The 21,653-nt window shown below is 57.8% G+C and overlaps 1 protein-coding gene across 1 annotated transcript; it reads right to left on the reverse strand.

The window, feature by feature from the left end:
* Positions 1-1,587: 1,587 nt before the first annotated feature.
* Positions 1,588-21,251, reverse strand: LOC105078521 (rho GTPase-activating protein 22-like). The gene is given in 10 exon segments (XM_074373120.1): positions 1,588-1,969; positions 1,972-2,138; positions 6,130-7,033; positions 9,056-9,177; positions 9,758-9,831; positions 10,228-10,360; positions 14,616-14,656; positions 14,658-14,824; positions 17,471-17,568; positions 21,223-21,251. Coding segments are annotated over 10 exon segments (1,776 nt in total). The 3' UTR covers positions 1,588-1,928.
* Positions 21,252-21,653: the final 402 nt, after the last annotated feature.

Here is a 21,653-nt window from a genome sequence, read left to right on the forward strand (position 1 = left end):
TCTGTCTGTTGTCAGCATGAGGGCCTTGGCTGGCGGTGACCTTTAAGGACATGGCACTGAGAAGGGAGGGAGGAGGGCATTGAGCTGTGAAGGGGGTGCAGCCCAGGTGAGCCCAGGGACCAAGGGACAGGGGAGCAGGCTGTGGCTCACCCGGGTGGGTGCCCAAACCAGGGCCCATAAGAGGCAGTTGGAGCAGGGGCATGGTGTCCCAAGAAAGGGGACCTGGGCCTGAGGTCTGGTGGGAAACCGGGTCACTGCCCGGGCTGGCATCTGCGCTGGTTGCAGTGTGGCCTGGGGACGCTGGATCTGCCAGATTCGGGTGAGTACACCCCGTCCCTGCTTATGACCCACCTCCCACAGCCTCCATCATGTGACACAGCCCCAGGCCCAGCTTCTCCAACAAGGGCAACTCCAGGCACCAAGGGGACAGGACAGAGTTTGTTGGCCTTTGTAGAAGGCCCATCTCTGTGAAGCAGAAGCGTGTGTCTCACACGGAGGACTGTCTTACTGTGCCCGCCACTGCTCATGTGTCCTTGATTCTCCAGCAAACATTCCCTGAGTGACCAGAACTTGACAGGTGCTGGGGCAACAGATGTCATGTGTCTGCAGCCAGCAGCTGCCAGACGAGGAAGCAGACAGGGTTTTCTCTTCCTAGGAGCCTGAGGACACGTGTCCCATGCAGACATGCCCCACGGTGATTGTCCCCTGTGGGTGCCAAGGAGGCTGGATGAAACAGATGGAGGTGAGAAGGGCCCTAGGGAACAGGAGGGGAGGGGAGCCGCTTCGTGCACAGGCCTGGGCCCGTAAGGCACGGCCCGAGTAGAAATGAGCTACAGGCAGTGGACTACAGTCACTGGGACCAGAGAAAAGCCAAAAGCCTCCTGACCTAGTGGCCCAAGAGAGGCCAAAATGTATGCGGGCTCATGCTACCATCACCACCAGGGTTCCTAGCAAAAGGATTTCCCCCTCAGGATGGGGCCAGCATTCTGTTGGTGTGTGGCCCCAGGTGGAGGCTACAGTGCTGTCTTGGGGTGGTGGTGGGGACAGAGCCCTGGGAGGCCATCTCAAGTCAGAGGGGACACAACCCCTCTAGTGGCAACATCTATGCCTGTAGATCCCTCACAACCACACCTCTTTTCAGGGAAAACTGGATCATTTGTGTGACTTTGTTCAGCGCTGCAGCCAGGTACCAGAGATGCAGTGCCCGCCCAGGGCCATGGTAAACAGGGCACAGGGATGCTCCCCATGGCCAAGGTCTTGTCTTTGCCCTTTATTGTTGCCCCTTGAGACTCTGGGTCAGAAGGCCCTGGGTCAGCAGGTGGTGGGGAGAGGGAGGGAGGAAAACCCTCATGCTTGGAGCACAGATGGTGGAGCTGAGAGCACACACACACGTGCGCCTACGGCCAGCTTCAGTGGCCATGACAAGGCTGGGTGCTCCCTAGGGTGCTTCACACCCCACTCCTGAAGACCCCCTGCCATTCCATGCACAGGACACCCTGAGGACTCCCAACCTTGTGAGAAACAGAGGAGGTCACTTGGTAACCCTCACTTTGCGTGACAGTAAAAAAGGAGTCAGGCATCAAGGCATCATGCTTTCAGAGCAGATTTAACAAATGCAAAATGTTCCCAGGGGGCTGCTCGGATCCTGGGTGTCATCTGTTTCAGTGGCAACAGGACTGTCCCCTCTGATGCCTGCCCCAGCCTGCATGGTCAGAGCTGCATCCAGAACCCGTGTGGGGCTCAGGCTCCCGACAGTGCCCCCCAGCATCCCAGGGGTGCGGAGGTGTGTGTCAGGACTTCCCTCTCCAGCCAGCTCTGCATCTCTGGGCGCCACAGAGGCCCAGGTCCCAGCTGCAGAGGCTCTGGCTCCTCCTCCCTGCCGACGGGAGGGTGTGCCACGAGGCACAAAGTGAGTTCCCCCCATTCCTTTATTCTGGGGCTCTGGCACCTTTGGCCCCAATAGTCAGGTTTCCTCCATTTCCTTCTGCAGCAGCTGGTTCCTCTTCTCCGCGTCCTCCCGCGCCCGCTCCGAGTTCCGCAGCTTTATTTCCAGCATCACGTACTTCTTCTTCTCCTGGTCCAGCTCTTCTTCTAGCCGTGACATTCGTTTCCTCAGGTCGGCACTACCTTCTCCGAGTCTTAAAAATCAAGAAGAAAGTGATATTTGATATTTGTCTTTCCCTGAAATAACCTATAATGAAAAATATGAAAGAATATATAACGTATATGTGTGACTGAGTCACTATGCTGTACACCAGACACTAACAACCCTGTAGATCAACTGTACTACAATTTAAAGAAATCTCTGCCAACTTGACAGACAAGTAAATAAATACCATGAGTAGATGTCAAAAAAAGAAAAAAATTGAGAAGACGTTTTAGACTTGGGCCCACAGGGTTTGCCAGGTGGGCTCCACCGTCTGCAGACGTGGGATGGTCGGTCAGCCTGGCACGTGGGAGAGGACGGTGCGGGCTCAGACCCGGCGCCAGGCGAGGCCGCATGGACCACGTCTCCTCACAAGACCCTGCGCTTCACCCCGAGCCAGCAGGGGGCTCACCCCCAGAGACCCTCCCTCGGTTTCTGGCACTCGAGGCCGAGCCTCCCTGAGTCTGCACGCAAATACGGGTGACCACTTGCCTTCCGGCCCAGCCAACTGTCCTGCTGAGGGATGGCCTGCCGGCTGGCAGAGAACAGGATTGGGCCCTGAACTGAGAGGGCAGCAGGAACCTGTCCCTGAGTTTGCTCTCCTGCGAGGCCCCTTGAGCTCCAGTGACTCACAGGAAACCCTATTCGGGATGTCACTTCATCTTCCATTCCCACTCAGCCTCCACACCCCGGCCCAGAGGCCGCACCGCCTGGGGAGCGTCTCCTGATCCTCCCCAGCAGCTCACACACACCTCTGCTCCTTCCTGCTACCACAGGGCTCCGCCACGGGCACCCATGGAGGGGGGCACCGCACCATGCAGACGTTAGCACAGCATCTTTTCCACCAGACAACGTGCTCCTGTCAGGCCTGAGGGACGTGTGGCGCCTGGCCCCTGGGAACCGGGCTGACTGAGACACGTGACTGTGCGTGGGACACAGACTGCTCTCAGCCCTGGTGCCCTCTCCTAAAAAGCAGGGGACAACCTTCCCCCAGTGTAGCTACAATGGCCCAAGGAGACCACGTGTGCACCACGCACCACCTGGTACACGGTGTGTGTGTGTAGCAAATACCGATTCCCCGCAGCACCCAGACCCAGGCCCAGGCCTCCACCCTCAACCACTGAACACAAAGCACGGAGAAGGGAGAGAGCCTCCCTTCACCCCCACCCCCATCTGAGCACTGGGCCTGCTGTCAGAAAGAAGACCCCCCCCCACTGCTTCTCCTCCAGTCCGGGTCCCTCCTTTGCCAGGTCCTCCCCACCCCCGTTGCTCTCAGGCACAGCCTGGGCCTCCCCTCCACGCCGCTCCTTGAGTGACCTTGTCCAGCCTCCAGACTCAAAAGCACCAGCTCCGTGCCGACAGCTCTCGATCTTTATCTCCCTCGGTTCCACTCAGAAACTTAATAAGCATCTCCAACCTAACAGGCCCACCACCGAGCTCCTGACCCTCCCTCCCCAAGTCACCCTCCCACTGCCCCAGGCTCCCCGCCCAGTGACTACCTTCCTCCAGTTGCGCAGCCAAAACAAAAACGTCCCTCAAGTCAGTCCTTCCTCCCCCTCCCCACATCCAATCAAAACTGGAAAAACTCTTCCAAACATGTTCAGAATCTGGCTGCTTCTCCCACCTCAACTGCTGCCCCTTAGGTCCACGCCACCCGCAGTTCTGGCCTGGGTGGCCGGGGCCTCCTAACTGGACTTTGTCTGCCCTTGAGCCCCGTCAGGAGCCCCTGAGCGCAGCAGCCAGGGTAACTCATCAAAGTGATCAAAGTCCTCACGGCCCTGCAGCAGCTTCGCATCTCACTGGGAATAAAATCAGGGCATCACTCCTGCCAAAAGGCCTCTCGGCCCCCTGTGCCCCCACTCTTCCCTCCACCTGCCCACACAGCCCCAGCCCCCCTCAGCTGCCGGCTTCTGCACCTGGCCTTCTGCCCACAGCACTGATGCCCCCTCCCAGCCGTGCCTCCCCACCCTCTCCCCCATGCTCCCCTTTGTTCACCTCCTCTACCTAAGCTTCTAACATATTTTTTTAAAAATCTATCCTGTTTATGGTCTCTCTGTTCCCCCTCCCACTCTCACCAAATAGGAGCAAGATTTTGATCAGTCTGGGTCATAGCCGTGTCCCCAGCATTGCAGACAAGCAACACAGTCAGGTGTCTGGGGAATGCAGGGATCAGGGAGCAGGGGAGGGGCTCTGAGTCCCAGGAGGCAGGGCAGAAAGCTGGTCTCCCCGCCCCTCCCAGACCAGACTCCATCTGGGCAGACATGTCCCCCAAAGACCCACTGGAGGGGGCCCCAGTCCTACCTGTGTCCCTCTAGAACACCCCCTCTAGTCAGGATGACGGCCAGGCCACTCTGCCAGCGAGAGCCCCCCAAGGGCTGCCGCTGCTCTCCCTTTGTCTCTGAGAGCCTTGCCTGACCTCCGACCCACCAAGCAGGTCACGCGAGCATGCTGGACGTGCCGGGGTCTGTACCGGGCACCCCCACCTACTACATCACTTCCTCCTCACGACAAACCGATGAGGTCACTTGTGCCCAGAGGGCCTGCCCAGACACTCAGCCAATACACAAGGGGCAGGGACTCGAATCCAGAGCCCACCAGGTGACAACACTGCATTTCCCCTTGAGAACCCCAGCCTCTGAGACGGTGAAAGGCCTAGAGGCTCAAGCCAGCCCCATAAACAGCCGAGGGAGCGAGAAGGTGGTCCTCACCCCACTCTGAGGCCATCCTCAGCCAGCCTCCGCCCAGGGCACCTCCAGGCTTTCCGCAGTTTAGTCTGAGCTCACCTTCAGCAGTCATCACCTCCCAGCGAGCCTGCAGGGAGCTTCCACTGCTACCTCTGCCTGGTCAGTTCCAACCCAGTGCTGACAGTGTGGGTTTTATCCACAATTTTAAACCCCAGGGTTTTTCTCCTACCGTGTCCTTTCTCCTCCTCCCTCAACTCAGTCCTGTTGGTCCTTCAAGTCCTGGCTCAGACATCACCTGCTGTGACTCCCACCCCCGACCTCCCCCAGGGCAGGGGCCACTGCCCTTTCCTGCCATCTTCCCACCGTGGACACAGCACCTGTACACGCCTGACACACCCCAGGTACCCACGAGATGGCTACAGCAGAACAGGAAGGCCAAGTGCTGCCTTTCCATCTCCCTGTGGAAATCCCAGGCTCAGAATTAGAATCCCTTCCATCTCCACAGTCTGATGGGAAAAGGCAGCCCTCAGAACCTGCTGAAGCCCTCTGCTATCATACGCCAGATGGCTGACACCAGGCCTGGGGCGAGCGGAGCTAAGGGGTCTGAGATGCTGATGGAAGCACTGTCCAGTGCGGGCTCTGCTGGTGACGTTCACCGGGGAACTCAGCCTCTCAGAGCTGGAAAGTACCCTCCTCAGAGGGAGGCTGGGAGGATGGAACCAGGGCCCATCAGTGAGCAAGACTTAGAGAGTGGCACGAGGTGCCCTCTGACCGAGCAGGAGTGAGGGCTGGGCTCAGCACGGCCAGCTCCCTCCTCGGAGGAAACTGGATTCCGATCAGGAGTCTTCACTCCACGCCAGGCCCAAGCACGGTCAGCCAGCCAGGCCGGTCCGGGGCCTGCACTGCACGTGGGCCCTGCCCCCACACACAGCGCCCGGGCTGCAACACACCTTGGGGGCTGGCCTCCTCCCTACCTGAGGGCCACATAGGGACTCCCACTCCGAGTCACTCTGAGCAGCTCAGGCTGAGATTCTAACTCACTCAGTGGTTCAGCAGGCCCTGAGGCGTTCTGACTGCATGCCAGGGCCCCAGCTCCCACACTTCCCCAGGATAGGACCCCCACCCCTCCATTCCCAGCCCTGTCCTGGGGACATTCTCCCAGAAGGGCAGCTGGCGGCTCTGAGCCCTGCTCCAGAGGCTGACTGCCTGGGGCCGGTGTCCAGTGAGCAGCTGGCTGCGAGCGCTCTGCCCAGCCAGGGAGGGCCAGCCTCGCACACCCCTGCAGCCACAGCCCTTTACCTTTGCACACTCGCCTCGTACTCAGTCCTCTGCCGGCACAGCTGTGCCCTGAGCTCTGCGACCAGGCCCTGGAGCGCCTCGGAGCGGCGGGCGTGCTCCCAGGCCGGGCTGCCCGGCTCGCTGGCCTCGCTGCTGCTGATGCAGGTGCCCACCCCATCCAGGCCGCGCTCCGGGCCCAGGGGTCTGCACTCCTCACTGCTGCTGGGGGCGGGGGAGGGCTCCAGGGCCCCCTCGGTGTGCAGGGAGCTGCAGGCGGAGGAGTCGCTGGCCCGGCAGGCCGTGCAGCTGCTGACCGAGTCCCTGGCCGAGGCCTCGTAGGAGGAGGCCCCAGACCACGGCGTGCCAGCCCCCCTGGACGTGCTGGGGAAGAGGCTGGCTGGGGGCACGTTGTCGTAGGTGGAGAGTCTCTGCTCGGAGCCTGAGTCCTTGAGCCGGTCTCCCGAGGAGGCCCAGCGGTGGCCGCGAAGGAAGGACAGCCCGTTCATGAGCCAGTTCCCTCCGGAGGAGATAATGGGTACCTCCAGGGATGCGCTGCCCACCTTCGGGCTCCCGGACCGGGACCCCGACTGCCAGAAGGAGGACCTCCAGTTGGGCAGAGTCTGCACCTTCTTCCCAGGGCTGGTGGCAGCAGGGCCGCGTCGGCTCCCCAGGCCCGTGGGAGAGGTTCTGGAGAGCGCCGCCACGGCGGACCCATCCAGAGAAGAGGTCCTGTGCGAGGGCAGGCCGGGGGCGCCGGGGCTGCCAGGCTCTGGCTGGCTGTCCCTGGTGACCTCCTCCGGGCCCCATCCCACGGTGCACGGGGGGCCCCCATGTGGGGAGGCTGGCCCTTCTGTGGTCCTCAAGGTGAAGAGCTGGCTGTGTTTGCGGATCAGGACGGTCATCAGGTGCTGGACCAGGCAAGTGCCTGCCAGGAAGAAGCAGCGAGAGAGGCCTGGCTGTGAATGTGAGGGCCTCCAGCCCAGGCTCTCCAGAACCTCTCCCAGGGGTCAGGGGAAGCTACAGCTCGGACCCAGGGTGTCCGGCCCTGCTTGTAGCCCCAGATCAAGCTGCCCTTTAAGTGAGGACTCCATGAGAGCTTGCCATCTGCCAGCCTGAAGGAAAGGACGGACACCACACCCTCCAAGTCCAGGCATGGACAGAAGGACCGTGCCCAAGATCCCCTTCCTCCGACGTGGGGCCAGGAGCACAGAGAGGCACTTCGCGCCCACCCCAACCAGCTGGTGGGGGGAGGAGAGGCACGATGCCCGTGAGGGCTGCGGGGTGAGCCAGTGTAGGCTGAGGCTGGAAACCACAACCTCGATTGCAGAGCCCTCCCGGTTGCCCCATGTCACCGCCCTGGGCAGCCCACAATGGCTGTGCCTGACTGTCCATACCCTGGAGGGCACAGGACACTGAAACAGGGAATAGAGATGTCCTACAGGTGCATGTGGGCACACACACACAACCCTATATACACACAACACACACACATACAATCCCCCCCACAGTCATAACACACACACAATCCCCTACAGTCATACACACACACACAATCCCTTACACAGCCACATACACACACACAATTCCATGCACATACATACAAATCCACACAGCCACCCCTGAACAGTCCCCCCAATGCAAACACAGTCACACACCCATACACACAACCCCTCTTCTCCAGGCCACGGCCCCTGACGTGCAGCCTGTGGCATCTGTGGGGACTCGGTTCCTGAGGCGGTGCGGTGGGGGAGGGGTCAGCGACAAAGGGAGGCACTGCAGAGGGTCCAGGGTATTGATCCACCTGCCTCCTCGCCTCCTGTCATCCTCAACCAAAGACCAGAGCCGGGTGAGTGGAGGGCGGCTTCGACATGATAAGGTGGGTGAAATGCTTGGATGTAACTGAGAATCGTGGGGAAAATTAAGTAAAGAATCTTTAGTCCAGAAGAGCAAGTGAAGCAGGAACTCAGCAAAGTCATCAGGGTAAGCATTTGCCCTCAGGCATTCGTGCAACATGGCAGGTGGGAAGGAGCTCTGGGGCCTGGGGTGGGAGACCTACAGTAGGCCAAGGGGGTGCTGGGCATGAGCACTACCCAAGAGCCACACCCTCAGCTGGGGGAGGGGAGCAGAGCAGCCCCAGAGCCACCCCACACCCTTCACACCCCCCGCAGGTCACACTCAGTGAGGAATGGCATGGGGTTGGGGGGTCCTGCCTGAGCCCTGGCCAGTCTGTGCACCCCTTGGGTGCACTGGGACTGGCTGTGGGTTTCCCGTCTGTGAGCGGCAAGACTCTCACAAACCCCTTGGGGACCATCTTCCGTGAGGTCTCCAAGCAGGGCTTTCATTTCCATGCCAGCCTGCACCTGTGCCCTTTGAAAAATCTGGAGGACAAGTCAGCTTGTCCCTCCTGGCCTGGATCATCTGTAAAATGGGGGCAGTAACCACAGCTCGGGCTGCTTGCAAGGTTCAAACAAGGTGATGGAAGTAAAGCCCTCGGTGGAGGCTCTGGCATATTGAAAGCAGCTGCTATGGCTGCTAGTTTTTATCTTTTTATTCTTTTTCATTATTGAACAGAAGATCCCCAGGGTTTGCAAAGCTCTGACATCCAGAATAAGCCTATGACAACTACTTACTTGAAATTACTTTAATAAAGCAAAAACACCTGTGTGTATTCAAGGGCAAGGACACCGACCTTTTCTATACACCGCTGCCCGCCCCCGCCCCCCGCCATTCTAATTGTACCCTATGACCCCGTGATTTGCCTTCTACAGCTGACCCCACGGGGGAGGAGGAGCCGGGAGAGGAACGAGGCGGTCCGGGGAGGCTCCTGCCAAGCCCCCAGGGATGGAGCCACCGGTCCCGCTGGCCTGGCATGAGGGTTCTGAGGACCTGCCCAGGACCAAAGCGAGCCCAGAGCACCGAGCACCACCACGCCCACCCCGCCCGTCACCTTCCATGATGGTCACCGGGTCTTCTATCTGTGGCCAAAGTATATTAGGTCCAAAAACGGTTGCCAGGTTCTGGACACTCATCTTGTTGACATCTGAGTGGGACTGAACTTCATCCAGAAACCTTCAAAGTTAGGAAGAGACAGCTGGCAGAGAAGCAAATCCTGATGCCAGATCTCCTGGGAGCTGCCAGGCCCCCATGCTCGGCTGCACCCACGTGTTTCCACAGCTGCCGGGCACAGCCAGCTGCTGCTGCCAGGCTTGGAAGGCGCAGAGCTTCCCCTGGGGTCTCAGCGGGCCATCAGAAGCAAAGGCCACAGGGACAAGGGCCCGTCGTTGGCATGGAGAGACACAATTCTCCCACCTGCAGTGGGGACAGATGCCTAGGAAGACCCAAGGGCTGGCGGGGGATCACCCTGGAGGTCCTCTCCCACCACCTGAGCCCAGGTCATGGTCAGGAGGCAGACCCAGAGGAGGCAGAAGGAACAGGCTACGTCCCCTTCCTCCAGGAAAGATGCACTCAGGACTGTGTGACCCCGCCTGCTCCCAAGGGGCCTGTGTGCTCCAAGAGTGCGGGGTGTGTCCTTTTATATTTCCTATTGGCTTGACACTCAGGGAGAAGTGCAGGCGAGAGCAGAGCCAGGCTCCATGGAGGGCACGGAGCCGGAGCACGGGGAACGGGAGCCCCCACCCCAGTCACTTACTTGCAGATGTATCTGAGCAGGTTGTAGTTGACCAGGGGAAGGCTGCTCACTTGTTTAGCCAACTCCAGAGTCCCCTCGGGATTGAGAGAGAAAAAGAGCATTTCAAAGCAGTGTGGCCCCAGCTCTTCTCTTACTGGAGGAAAGGGTTGGTGAAGGGGAGTTGGGACTCAGAGTCCAGACCTCCATCCATTCTCCGCCAATGTAGCCGGGCCCCAGTTGACCAGGAGGTGCCACCACTCCCGTCTCCCTTCAAGGAGCAGTCAGGCCAGGCTTGTGAGGATCCAGGCCTGTCCCCTCACCAGAGCAAGCCACTCCAGGGCTGCACCCTGAACCCTAGACACACACAGAGCAGGCTGCAAGCCAGGATCTGTGCCAGGAAAAGTCATGAAAAGTCCTGACTCCACATTCTCCCCCACCAACTGGCAGGCCCCCCTCAGCCCCCACAAGATGGGTCCCCATGAGCCACTAACCTCCCCCTCGTCCTTGGTGAGCAGCTAGGCACAGCTGAGGAAGTCCTCGTACCTGGCGAAGGGGACTACGGGCTTGGGGAGCTCCCGCAGGCAGAGCTTCAGCAGGGAGGCCACCGTGTGCACGTCTGTGGTGCTGCAGGCGGGGGGCCATGTGTGAGGCCGGGGCACCAAGGAACCGCAGGAGTGACCAACACCTCGCACCACTCACCTCAGGGGCAGCCTCTGCTAGCATGTCCTTGTGAGCACGTGTGTGAGCACACACGCACGTGCACTGTGACAGCTGGCTAGGGAAGCGGTGGGAGTGAAGGGCCCCCTTCCACTGGCCTGATGCCCACCCCAACCCCCACTGCCTTTTCCCAGACACCTCTTCTGCCAACACCCTCACCTCCTGGGTGCTTATGGCCCCAGTGGGTGCCCAGCCTTGAGCCCAGCGCCCCTTCCCTGACCCGGGGCGTTCACGAGTTCACTGCCAGCCACTCTGTGAGCCGGAGCCCAGGAGGGCTGGTGGGTGGCGGGGCAGGACAGGAGGCAAGGAGGATCAGCGGTCTTGCCTTTGGACAAGGGCCAGCCATTCTACCTCCCCCGGGGCAGAGGAGTGGGGGTGCATTTCTGATCTGGGCCAAGTAGACGCAGAGTGGCCTCCACTCTGCAGACCTCGCTGGCGGCATCCATGCCCATAGCCCCTTCCTGGCTCCTCCTGGCTGCTGGTGGTTCACAGCGCTCCTGGGCCCGGGAGGCCCGGCCCAGCCAGTGGGGCAGCCCCAGCTCAGGGCGCCCTGCCCCTCCCCAGGGCCTTGCCCTGATGGCCTCACCTTCCTTCCTCCATTCCTAGAAATGCACTTCCTCTCCGCCCTCCCCACAGTTGGCACAAGGCTTTTTCTTGGTACTTTTTTCCTAAACTCCCCTCCAACCCTCCGTCCCTGAATCCAGCCCTCACCCCCAGCACTCAAGGAGAATGTTCCACAGCCCACAGCACCACGGGCGCACACCAGCCTGGGAGCCCTTCCAGGGCAGGTGCTGTCACCCGTCCCGATCCTGCACCCAGTGCATCCAGAACACAGCCACGGTCTCCTGCCTGTCCCCTGTACACCTCACTCCCCTACAATCCACTCTCCACGCGGCGGCCCAGCCCCTATTTCTCACCTCAGCCCCTCTGCTGGCTTCCAGGCACCAACCATTACCTCGCTGGGGGCCAAGCTGCCTGCTGCTCCCATCTGCTCTGGGAGCCAGGAGCATGCCCTGCTCTGTGCCGTGGGCCAGGCGGGAGGGGGCCCCCGGCTGGGTGATAGGAGCCTGGGCTGGTTCCCTGTGTGCATGACTTGTCATTTGTCCCAGCCACATGAGGGCGGGACCTTGTCTACTGTCTGTCTCATTCACAGCAGCCTCCCATGCTCTCACTCAACGGATGGATGCTGAGTGTCATAAGGAGGGTGTGAGAGTCACTGGAGCCACCAGGGTTGGGCACAGGGGAGACCCTCCTCCACGCTCAACAGCATGGTCAGGGCTGCAGGAGCTGCTGTGGACCAGGAACCAGGGAGGGACAGGTGTGACTGCAGCTTCCAAGCCCAGTGGGGCTCTTTATGAAAAGCGGGCCCAGGACCGGAAGCCAGAGTTCATCCTGGTGGAGAGTGTGGTCTACGCCCAGGGAGTGAGCCTGGATTACCTCTGCCAGAGTGTGGGCCCCGGGACCCTTCTGTCAGGGAGTGAAGAAGAGGAGCCCTGGGACCTCTGTGTAGGGGGTGGGCACAAGTGCAGGGCCGAGGAGCTGCCGAGGAGATGCCAGGAAGTGGGAGAGAACGGTGTCAGATACCCCAGGGAGAAGTTTCCAGAAGGGAGAGGCACCCAGAGAGGCCAGGGCAGCGGTGGCAGTGCAGGGAACACTGTGAGATGGGCCCTGGAAAGGCAGGTGGAGGAGCCCGGACATTCAGGGGGCGGAGGACAGGCAAGGGTGGATGACGGACAAGAGGCCCCACGTAACAGGAGGGAGTAACAGGATGGTTCTGGAAGGGTAAGCAGGGACTCAGAGAGAGGGACTTTTTTGGAGGGGGGATGTAAGTGGAGGGCAAGGGGCTCTGGGAAAGAGGCCAGAATCTGGCTGGGCAGAGGCCACATCTGGGCATCTGGGGCAAGTTCTATGGGATTAGCCTTGGGTCCTAATCCACAAAATGGACACATGACCATTTAAGAAAAGACTGTAAGCACACTGAGGGCAGGGTTTACTGTGGGGTACTCCAGATGGGAGCAGGGGGTCGGGGCACCAGCAGAGGGCAGGGGGAAAGAGAGGCTGAAGAGAAGCTGAGGCTTAGGGGGCCAGAGAGGGGCCTGCCTTGCCCCCTCTCATCCCACTCACCCCAGCTCCAGTGAGCGGCTCCCCCTTGACCACTGACCCCTAAATCTGGTTGTTAAGCAGAATCACTGGGGGCTTTTAAACATGCAAATTCCCACTCCCCCTGCCGCTCCCCTGCCCCGAGTCTGATTCCACAGGAGCGGAGAGGGCAGGGCCTGGAATCTGGGCTTTCAGAAGCTCCCAGGGATCCAGACATACTGTCCGACGTCTGATGCCAACCCAGGGGATTTCTACAAATACAAACCAGATCTGGCTACTGCCTCCTCCAATTCTGCCAGGGCTCCCAGGACTCAGGATAAAACCTAGCTCCCTGGAGTGCCTCCCTCTGCTTTGCCTGCACTGCACACATGCTCTATGCCAAGCTGAAGCTCCTGAAAGCCTCAGGCTGGGTCCTCTCCCCTCCTGGCCCACCAGCTGTATACCCCCTAGAGAGGCAGAGCCCCTCAGACTCCCCCACCGTGCAGTCCTGACTCCTGACCTCTCAGCAGAGTGGGGCGGGCCTTCCCTGGGCTTCAGTCTCCCTCTGCCATTTCTGTTTCTATTCCTAGGATCACTTCCAGCCCATCCTCCACAGCAGAGCTTCTCAGGTTGTACCCCTCCCTCTCTTCTCCTTCATCCCCTCCCAGGTGTGCCCACTCGCTCCCACACCCTGTTGTTGCCCTGTTTAAACAGATGATGCCCCACGTCTGCCCCCAGACTCTCCCCCTTGGTTCTGGATCCCAGGGTTCCTCTGGCTACTGACCACATCACCTCCCTTAGATTTCCCACTGGTGCACCACACTCAGCTCCTCAGCACCTTCCCGCTGAGGGGAGGCAGAGAAAGGAGAGGCTGTGGTCATCCACAGCCAGAGGAGAGCTCAGGGTGTGGGGTCAGAGGCAACCTGGGCTGTGGTCCCTTCTCTGAAAAGCCCCAAAGTGAAGAGCAAGTTTCCAGGAACCACAGAAGGGGCATTATTTGAAGCTATCTCCAGTCCCAACATCTGACTGCACAGGATAGATGAGGCTTGACTAGACGGGGTTCAGAGTGGACCACAAGCTCACTGAGATTGTAAATACTGGACCACATGCTCAGAGTGTCGGATGGAGATTCACGGGGCTCCAGGTGAAGGAACCCTTGCACCCCCCTTGAGCAGATCTCCTCTAGGAAATGGTGGCCAGTCACAGACTCCACATCTAAAAAGAAATTGACAGACTCTCCTGGCTGTGGTGACACATCTGGGCAGAATCTGGAAGGGCTGGGGGTGTTCTGTCCCAAGAGGGGACCTGAAAAGGCCAGCAGAAACCTGTGGGCCTGTCCTGGGACAGAGGGGACCCTGCCATCTCAGATGGCAGATCTGAGAAGAATGGGCAGAAGCCCCATGGGGACTGGGGTTCACCTGATGCAGAAAGAACTTTCTATGAATAACTGCCCCACAATGAGGGTCCTGTCAGAGAGACGAGGCCCCCAAACAGCCACCTCTTCCCTGCCGTTCTTATTCCCGGGCTCTAAGTGACTCTGGCTGTATCCCAGGGTCAAGCCCAGGACCGGATAAGCCCCAGTAACAGACTGGGATGTGCACTGGCCCAAGACTAGTGGAGGAAACTCGCTCCCCCAGCCTCATCCAAAACCTGCAAGGATGTGGGGCTGGAGCTGCTGCAGCTCCAGGTTGACACCAAAGGAGCCTGGGGGTAGGTCCTCCTGAGAAGGCAGAGCCAAGAGACAGACGGTGCAGGAGGCCTGGAGTCCCAGGCGATGCCTGTAGGGGCCCTTCTCTTCTCCTGCTGAGGTGGGCTTCCAGGCATTCGCAGTGGGTACAGCCTGCATGGAGGTGAGCGGGCCCCGGCTGGGGCAGGATCCATCCCCGGGGGAGACCCAGGGCTGCTGCAGTGATTCTGTGCCCTGCACTTTGCCCGTCGGGGGTGCTGGCTGGGCACACATAAGGCACCATCCCACCTACCACCCACTCCCCATCTCTGCCCAAGGGAGCCGGCGTCCTGAGAGGAGGCCCTGCAGGGGGAATGGGCGGGTGGCCCCATCTGTGCCCCCATCCCAGGAGCTCACCTGTCGAACAGGGGCTTCTCCCCGCAGTCGAAGGAATCCTGGCAGGTCCCTCACCAGGTTGGCCGGGCCGGGCATGCGGAAGAGGCCCTCATCGGTGAGCCCGCGCTCCCGGATGAAGTCCACGCACTGCTCCACCAGCAGGGGCGCCAGGCTTGGGCCATACTTGCTCTCGTGGTGGACGGTGTCCTCCAGGCGCTGCCCAAAGATCCCTGGGCACAGAGATCCCTGGTCACACCCTCAGCTCTCCGGCCCAGCGATGGGGAAGGGCACCGGGGACAACGGACGGCAGGGGACGCTGCCAGGGCCAAGGGCAGCTCCCTCCCAAGGGAGCAAATGAGAAAGAGGGAGGAGACGCACCAGGCGGCTGGGATGGGGCTGGAGCACACAGCTGGCAGTAGCCCGGCCTGTGGACCCTTCAAATGGTCCTTAGGGAGTATGCATTGCCCGGCCTGTGGACCCTTCAAATGGTCCTTAGGGAGTATGCATTATGTGCTTTACTGATTGGTTTATTTACACAGCACTAACCTTCAAATAGGAATGGCTTACATTAAAAACCCAGCAGTGTCCACTAAGAGACGCGCCCTTCAACTGGCCCCTCTCAGGCCCAGTTGAAGGCACCATCAGAGGGTGTGGTGTGTGCAGGGGCTAGAGAGGCCCAGGTGTGGTGGTGGAAGGAGGTCAGGAGGGGGTGCTGGAGAGGGGTGTCAGGGTAACACCCTCAAGGTTAAGAAGCTGGGCTTTCCATTACTAAAGAAAAAGAAAGAGGCTGGAGGAATAACCCTCCTAGACTTCAGACAATACTACAGAGCTACAGTAATCAAAACAGCATGGTATTTGTACAAAAACAGACATATGGACCAATGGAACAGAATAGAGAGCCCAGAAATGAACCCACAAACTTTTGGTCAACTAATCTTCAACAAAGGAGGCAAGAACATACAATGGAATAAAGACAGTCTCTTCAGCAAACGGTGTTGGGCAAACTGGACAGCAGCATGTAAATTAATGAAGCTACAACACTCCCGTACACCATACACAAAAATAAACTCAAAATGGATCAAAGACTTAAGCATAAGACAAGATACAATAAACCTCCTAGAAGAAAACATAGGCAAAACATTATCTCACATACATCTCAAAAATGTTCTCCTAGGGCAGTCTACCCAAGCAATAGAAATAAAAGCAAGAATAAACAAACGGGACCTAATGAAACGTACAAGTTTTTGCACAACAAAGGAAACCATAAGTAAAACAAAAAGACAACCTACAGGAATGGGAGAAAATTTTTGCAAAAGATGAAACCAACAAAGGCTTGATCTCCAGAATATATAAGCAGCTCATATGACTTAATAAGAAAAAAACAAACAACCCAATCCAAAAATGGGCAGAAAACCTAAATAAGCAATTCTCGAAGACTTATGAATGTTCAATAGGCACATAAAAAATGCTCAATATCACTAATTATCAGAGAACTGCAAATCAAAACTACAATGAGGTATCACCTCACACCAGTCAGAATGGCCAGCATTCAAAAGTCCACAAATGACAAATGCTGGAGAGGCTGTGGAGAAAAGGGAACCCTCCTTCACTGCTGGTGGGAATGCAGTTTGGTGCAGCCACTGTGGAAAACAGTATGGAGATTCCTCAAAAGACTAGGAATAGACTTACCATATGACCCAGGAATCCCACTCCTGGGCATATATCCAGAAGGAACCCTACTTCAAAAAGAGACCTGCACCCCAATATTCATAGCAGTATTATTTACAATAACCAAGACATGGAAACAGCCTAAATGTCCATCAACAGATGACTGGATAAAGAAGATGTAGTATATTTATATAATGGAATACTATTCAGCCATTAAAAATGACAACATAATGCCATTTGCAGCAACATGGATGTCCCTGAAGAATGTCATTCTAAGTGAAATAAGCCAAAAAGAGAAAAAAAAAATACCATATGAGATCGCTCATGTGTGGAATCTAAAAAAAAAAAAAAAAAGATGAACATAAATACAAAACAGAAACAGACTCATAGACATAGAATACAAACTTGTGGTTGCCAGGGGGGTGGGGGGTGGGAAGGGACAGATGGGGAGTTCAAAATTTGTAGGTACTGACAGGTATATATAGACTAGATAAACAAGATTATACTGTATAGCACAGAGAAATGTATACAAGATCTTGTGGTAGCTCACAGTGAAAAAGAATGCGACAATGAATATATGTATGTTAATGTATAACTGAAAAATTGTGTTCCACACTGGAAATTGACACAACATTGTAAACTGACTATAACTCAATAAAATAAAATTTAAAAAAAAAGAAATTAACTGTTAAACCAAAAAAAAAAAAAAACTGGGCTTTCATCTGCAGGCCCTGTGGGGCCGAGATGGGGTTTGAGGAGGGATACAGGGTAACAGGAGCCATGCATGGGATGCTGGCTTGGGCTGTGGGCTAGAAGTGGCAGGGACGAACTTGGGATGACTGGTCAGGAAAGCCAGCGCGGTCAAGAGGATGAGGGTCTCCCTGGAGATTGCAGTGGCCTTGGAGGCAGGGATGGGGACATTGCCCTGGGCAGGATCTCAGGAGCTGTCAGCCTTTGGTCATGGGGAATGAAGCAGGGGACAGAGCTGAGAGCCAGGAAGCTGGGAGAAGAGACAGGAGGGAGTGCTGGACTCCAGCTGGCATTCTGGATTTGCAGGCTGGAGGGGGGCACTGCAGAGGTGGGGGGGGCAGAGGATTTGGGGGCTGCTTCCTTAGAGGTGATCACAATAATGCCAAGGGAGGCAGGAAGGGCTGGGCAGGGGCTGTCCGAGAGGAGGGGTGTGGGCAGCTCTCAAATGCTCAGAGCACCGGGATGGTTCACCAGGTCCAGCACCGGCACGGGTGTCAGGGACAAGGGTAGGAGGAGCAGAATGGGGATGCAGGGACCAGCAGACTGCTCCTGGGGGCTGATGATGGAGGGAAGGAGACGTGGGCTAGGCTGTGGCATGTACAAGGGTAAGAGATGGGTTTAAAAAAAAATGTTCTGATGAATGACTGAGGCAAGTTTGTGGGCTGAGAGAAGGAGCCAGTGGAAGGGAGGGTGAGAGTACTGGGGACAGTCAGGACATGACAGGGAACAAGATCCCAGAAGACAGGAGGGCTCCTAGTGCTGAGACCACCCGGAAGCGTGAGGGGCAAAGACTGGCAGCAGGGGGCCAGTGCACCTCAGAGGTCTCAGGGACCTGCAATCTGCCCTTGCCCCCTCCCTGGCCTAGAACAAAAGCTGCCTTGGTGCTGCCCTCCTGTACGACTTCTTCCTCCAAGTCTCAGCCTTGGGCCACGAGGCAAAGTTGAAGCAAATGAAATCTGCCACTGAACAGACCCACCACAGAGCTCAACATAGCAGAAGCACCTGGAAACATCTCCCAGAAACAATGAAATCAGTGTCTTCAGAGTTCAGAGCAAGTCCGTGAGGGTGTAATCCTTCTCTGCACATCAGAGCCCCCTCGCTGAACTTTTGACTTCTGCAGAAGCCCCCGGGACCCAGGATGGCTCCATTTGTAACAATGTCTCACAGGTAACAGTAAATGTGATTAATATCACAGCATATCAAGCCCCAAAACGCACCTGGAGCAATCCCTCCCCAGGTCCAGGCTGCCCGCCTGCAGCTCCACCACTAGCAGGAGAGCAAGTGTCCCCTGGAGAGAGAGCCAGGCTTCAGATTTTAAAGACATGTTGATTAGATCCACTATGGTGACTCCAGCACATGCTGTAGTTTTGCTGCTTTCTTCATGGGGTTTATTGTTTGAGTTTGCCTGCTTTATCAAGTACACTTTTACCCAGGGATGACATGGTCAACTACCCTGTTGTAAAAATTTTGATTCAGAAATATCCAAGAACGAAGTCAAGAACAACAGCTGTTGTCTTGGGAAAAGTTATACCAATGACTAATGGACTCTCTTTTGATCTTAAATTTTAAAAGAAACCCGCAAACTGGAAAGTCAGAAAGCTTCTTCACAGGTACCTTGCAACAGCTAAACACACACCACACACCCCAAACAGGCGTGCTGCGTCACTGCTATGACAACTGAGTCACAGTCCAAAGCAGCATTTCTCAAAGTGTGTTCAAAGATGTACTTGCTGGAATATGCTCTACGAAAGGCGAGTTGCCGGGGCCAAAGTTTGGCGACTGTATCTACCATCCACCTGATTTGGAGTTGCACAAGTGTACCAATGTGTTGGAAGCTCTGAGAAGTCTTGCAGTGAAAAACCATCCAAACTTCGATAACTCACCATTTCTAAGGTTATGAGCAAAGGAAACTTGCCCCCTGTTTGCAGCAGTACCAATTTGGAACAATGGTCCAAACTGTCTCCTGCCTAGCCAGACTGGCCACATGGCTTCAAATGTGTTAAATGAGGTGACGACATTCAAACATTTGAAGATTTGACATTAAAAACTAAATGTCTGCCTTCCTTGAACTGCAGATCATCCTTCTTGCCTGCCAGTGACTGGCTGCCCGCTCTGGACAGGGCAGGATCACTCTGACACCACAATGCTCCCCAGCCCCTCCTGCTCCAGGCTTGGCCAGCTCTGCTAATCTACATGGGCTTTGGGAATTTGTGGGCCCCTCAGACTGGGTCCCTGTTCATGGGCTGCTGTGGCCAGCTGTGCCTTAGGATGCGTGGCAGGATGGGGGCAAACTGGGAAACATTCCTACACCAGGCCTGGTCATTACCTGGATGGGTATAGCCTGGGGCCCCCAGCCCCAGAAGACAACCCTGGCAGGAGATGCCCCTGCCTCCCTTCCAGGCCTGCTGATTGAGTCCTCCCTAATCAAGGCCTTGCAAATCCATCCTTACTTCTGGGACTCTGGCTCCAACTCCCTGCAGGGTTTACTGAGAAATGGTCAGCAAAGAGTAAAGCTGCAGCCAGCTCCCCAGTGAAATCCTTCCTGCTTTGCTCTGGGCTGCCCCCAGCAGCTGGACCCTACCCTCTGAATCCTACTGCAGCCCTGGCCACCGCAACAGCCAAGACATGCTGGCCCTCGGTCTCCTCCCTCCAAACATGAAGCCCCACATGCAAAATTCTTTTTTTAAATCAAAGCTAGGAAAACTGTTGCTCTGGAGTAATGAAAACCATGTAAATGTTCATATTTGGTTTTAGCTGCAAAAGCCTTAACCACAAATACTGTCTTACAGTCAGATTAACTCAGTTCTCTCTCTATACGACCTGCTTAAATGTAGGATCTAATTTAGTTGTTATATTTATTACACGTTATAAGCTACCTCAAACCCTTTGCGAAACAAACCTTTGTATTTGTGCCATCCTTAACATCACCTGGACAAGAATCCTTCAAGCTGTTTGACACATTTACACCTTTATCAGACCTTTCCAGGATATACTTTTCAAGGAACCGGAGCCTGGCGTCCATCCTGGTAAAGCCTGGCTGACCATTCGGTTTACAGGCAAGGCTTCTCAGACGCACGTTGTCATAACAGTCCCTTAGAGAAGTCCTTAAACACACAACCTCACAGGCTCTTCCCCAGAGCCTATCCAGAAAGGTCAGGGTGGGGCCCGGGAATCTGCATGTTTAACAAGAAGTGGGTGCGGGGCACGTGGGTTTTAGGTTCCAGCGAGTTTGGGGAGCGCTGCTAAAGGGTTGTATCACTATGTTTCTGACAATCAACAGGGATCGTTTTAGGCAGTCAAGGGTTAAACTGGAAGGGCCACGGCCCAAAGGAGGCCGGACCTCAGGCTGCCGCCCACGGCTTCAGCGCGTTTCTCGGCTTGGAGCCCTCTCCAAGCCCGCCGCATTCCGCAAGCAGCTCCCCTTAAGGTTCCGCCACGACTTTTGGAAAACTCTGAGTCGGGGCCCCTGGGTCCAAGTTAGTGACAGAGGCAGGCGAAGAGAATGAATGACCCCGCTCCGAGGCGGTTAAGCCGCAGAGGCGGCGCCGGGCGCGGGCCAGGATCCCTCTGCAGAGGACCTGCGGGCGGGGCCGGGCACCGGGGTCTCCGCCGCCCCAGCCTTGGACTTGGTGGACCCGCGGCCAGCACTCACTGTCCGCTCCGGGCCCCGGAGGGCGGGCGCTCCCCTCCGTTCGGCTCCCCTCCCACCCCGGAGCCGGACCCTAACCCCCATCCGAGCTCCGCGGAACAAGAGGAGCCCCTGGACGCGCGCGCTGCAAAGTTCGGAAACTCTAGGGGAGTTGCAGCCACACCTGAGCCCTTTCCAAGGCGGGGGCAGGTGTCGGGTGGCCCAGGGGAACCGGCAGACCAGTCCCCCAGGCGGGGCTGGCAGCCCCCAGTGGCAGCTGGAGGGAGCTGGCGGGACGCGCGCTGCGCGGGAGCGCTGAGGTCCCGAGCCTGCGGCGCACATGCGCGCCCGAGAGTTACCTTTGGGCGCTCGCAGGTGTCCCCTCTAGTCTTTGCAGCGGCACAGCCCCTTCGCAGCGGCCCGCGCCCGCCGCTCGCCTCCGCTGCCTGACACACCGCCTGCTGCCCGTGCCCCCGGAGCGGCGCGGCCAAGGTCTGGCCTCCGGGCAGTGCCCAGCCCGGCGCGGGGTTGCGCGAGGGGCTGCGCGCGGGGCCACCGGCCCAGCCGGTCCCTTCCCCTCACTCTTCGTCCGGGTCCCGCGCCTCGGGCATCCCGGCCTCCAGGCAGACCCTGCTAATCAATAGGAGAACGCGCAGATCGCGCCGGCCGCGCCGCCAGCCCGCTTTTATCTCCGGGCGCCGGGGCGGCCCCGCGCCGGCTCCCTGCCCTCGCGGGCGCCCTCCCCGCCGCCCGTTACTCTCCCGGGGTGCCGAGCTGCGCGCTCGCGAGGGGCCGCCAGGGGGCGCTGTGCGAGAGGGCGCGGTCTGCGGCTCCCTCCCCTGCCCGCAGGGAGCTGGCTAAGTATGCCGGGCCATGATACCAACCCACCGCAGACCGGAAGGAAAGGTCCCCTCGTGGTGCAAGTGCGGCGGCGCCCCTCCCCCAGCATCCTCTAAGTAGTCACCTCTTGGGTGACTTGGGGAGCGTCTACCAGCGCCACTCTGCTTTCAGTT

Source organism: Camelus bactrianus, chromosome 11, assembly GCF_048773025.1.
Source record: "Camelus bactrianus isolate YW-2024 breed Bactrian camel chromosome 11, ASM4877302v1, whole genome shotgun sequence".
NCBI lineage: Eukaryota > Metazoa > Chordata > Mammalia > Artiodactyla > Camelidae > Camelus > Camelus bactrianus.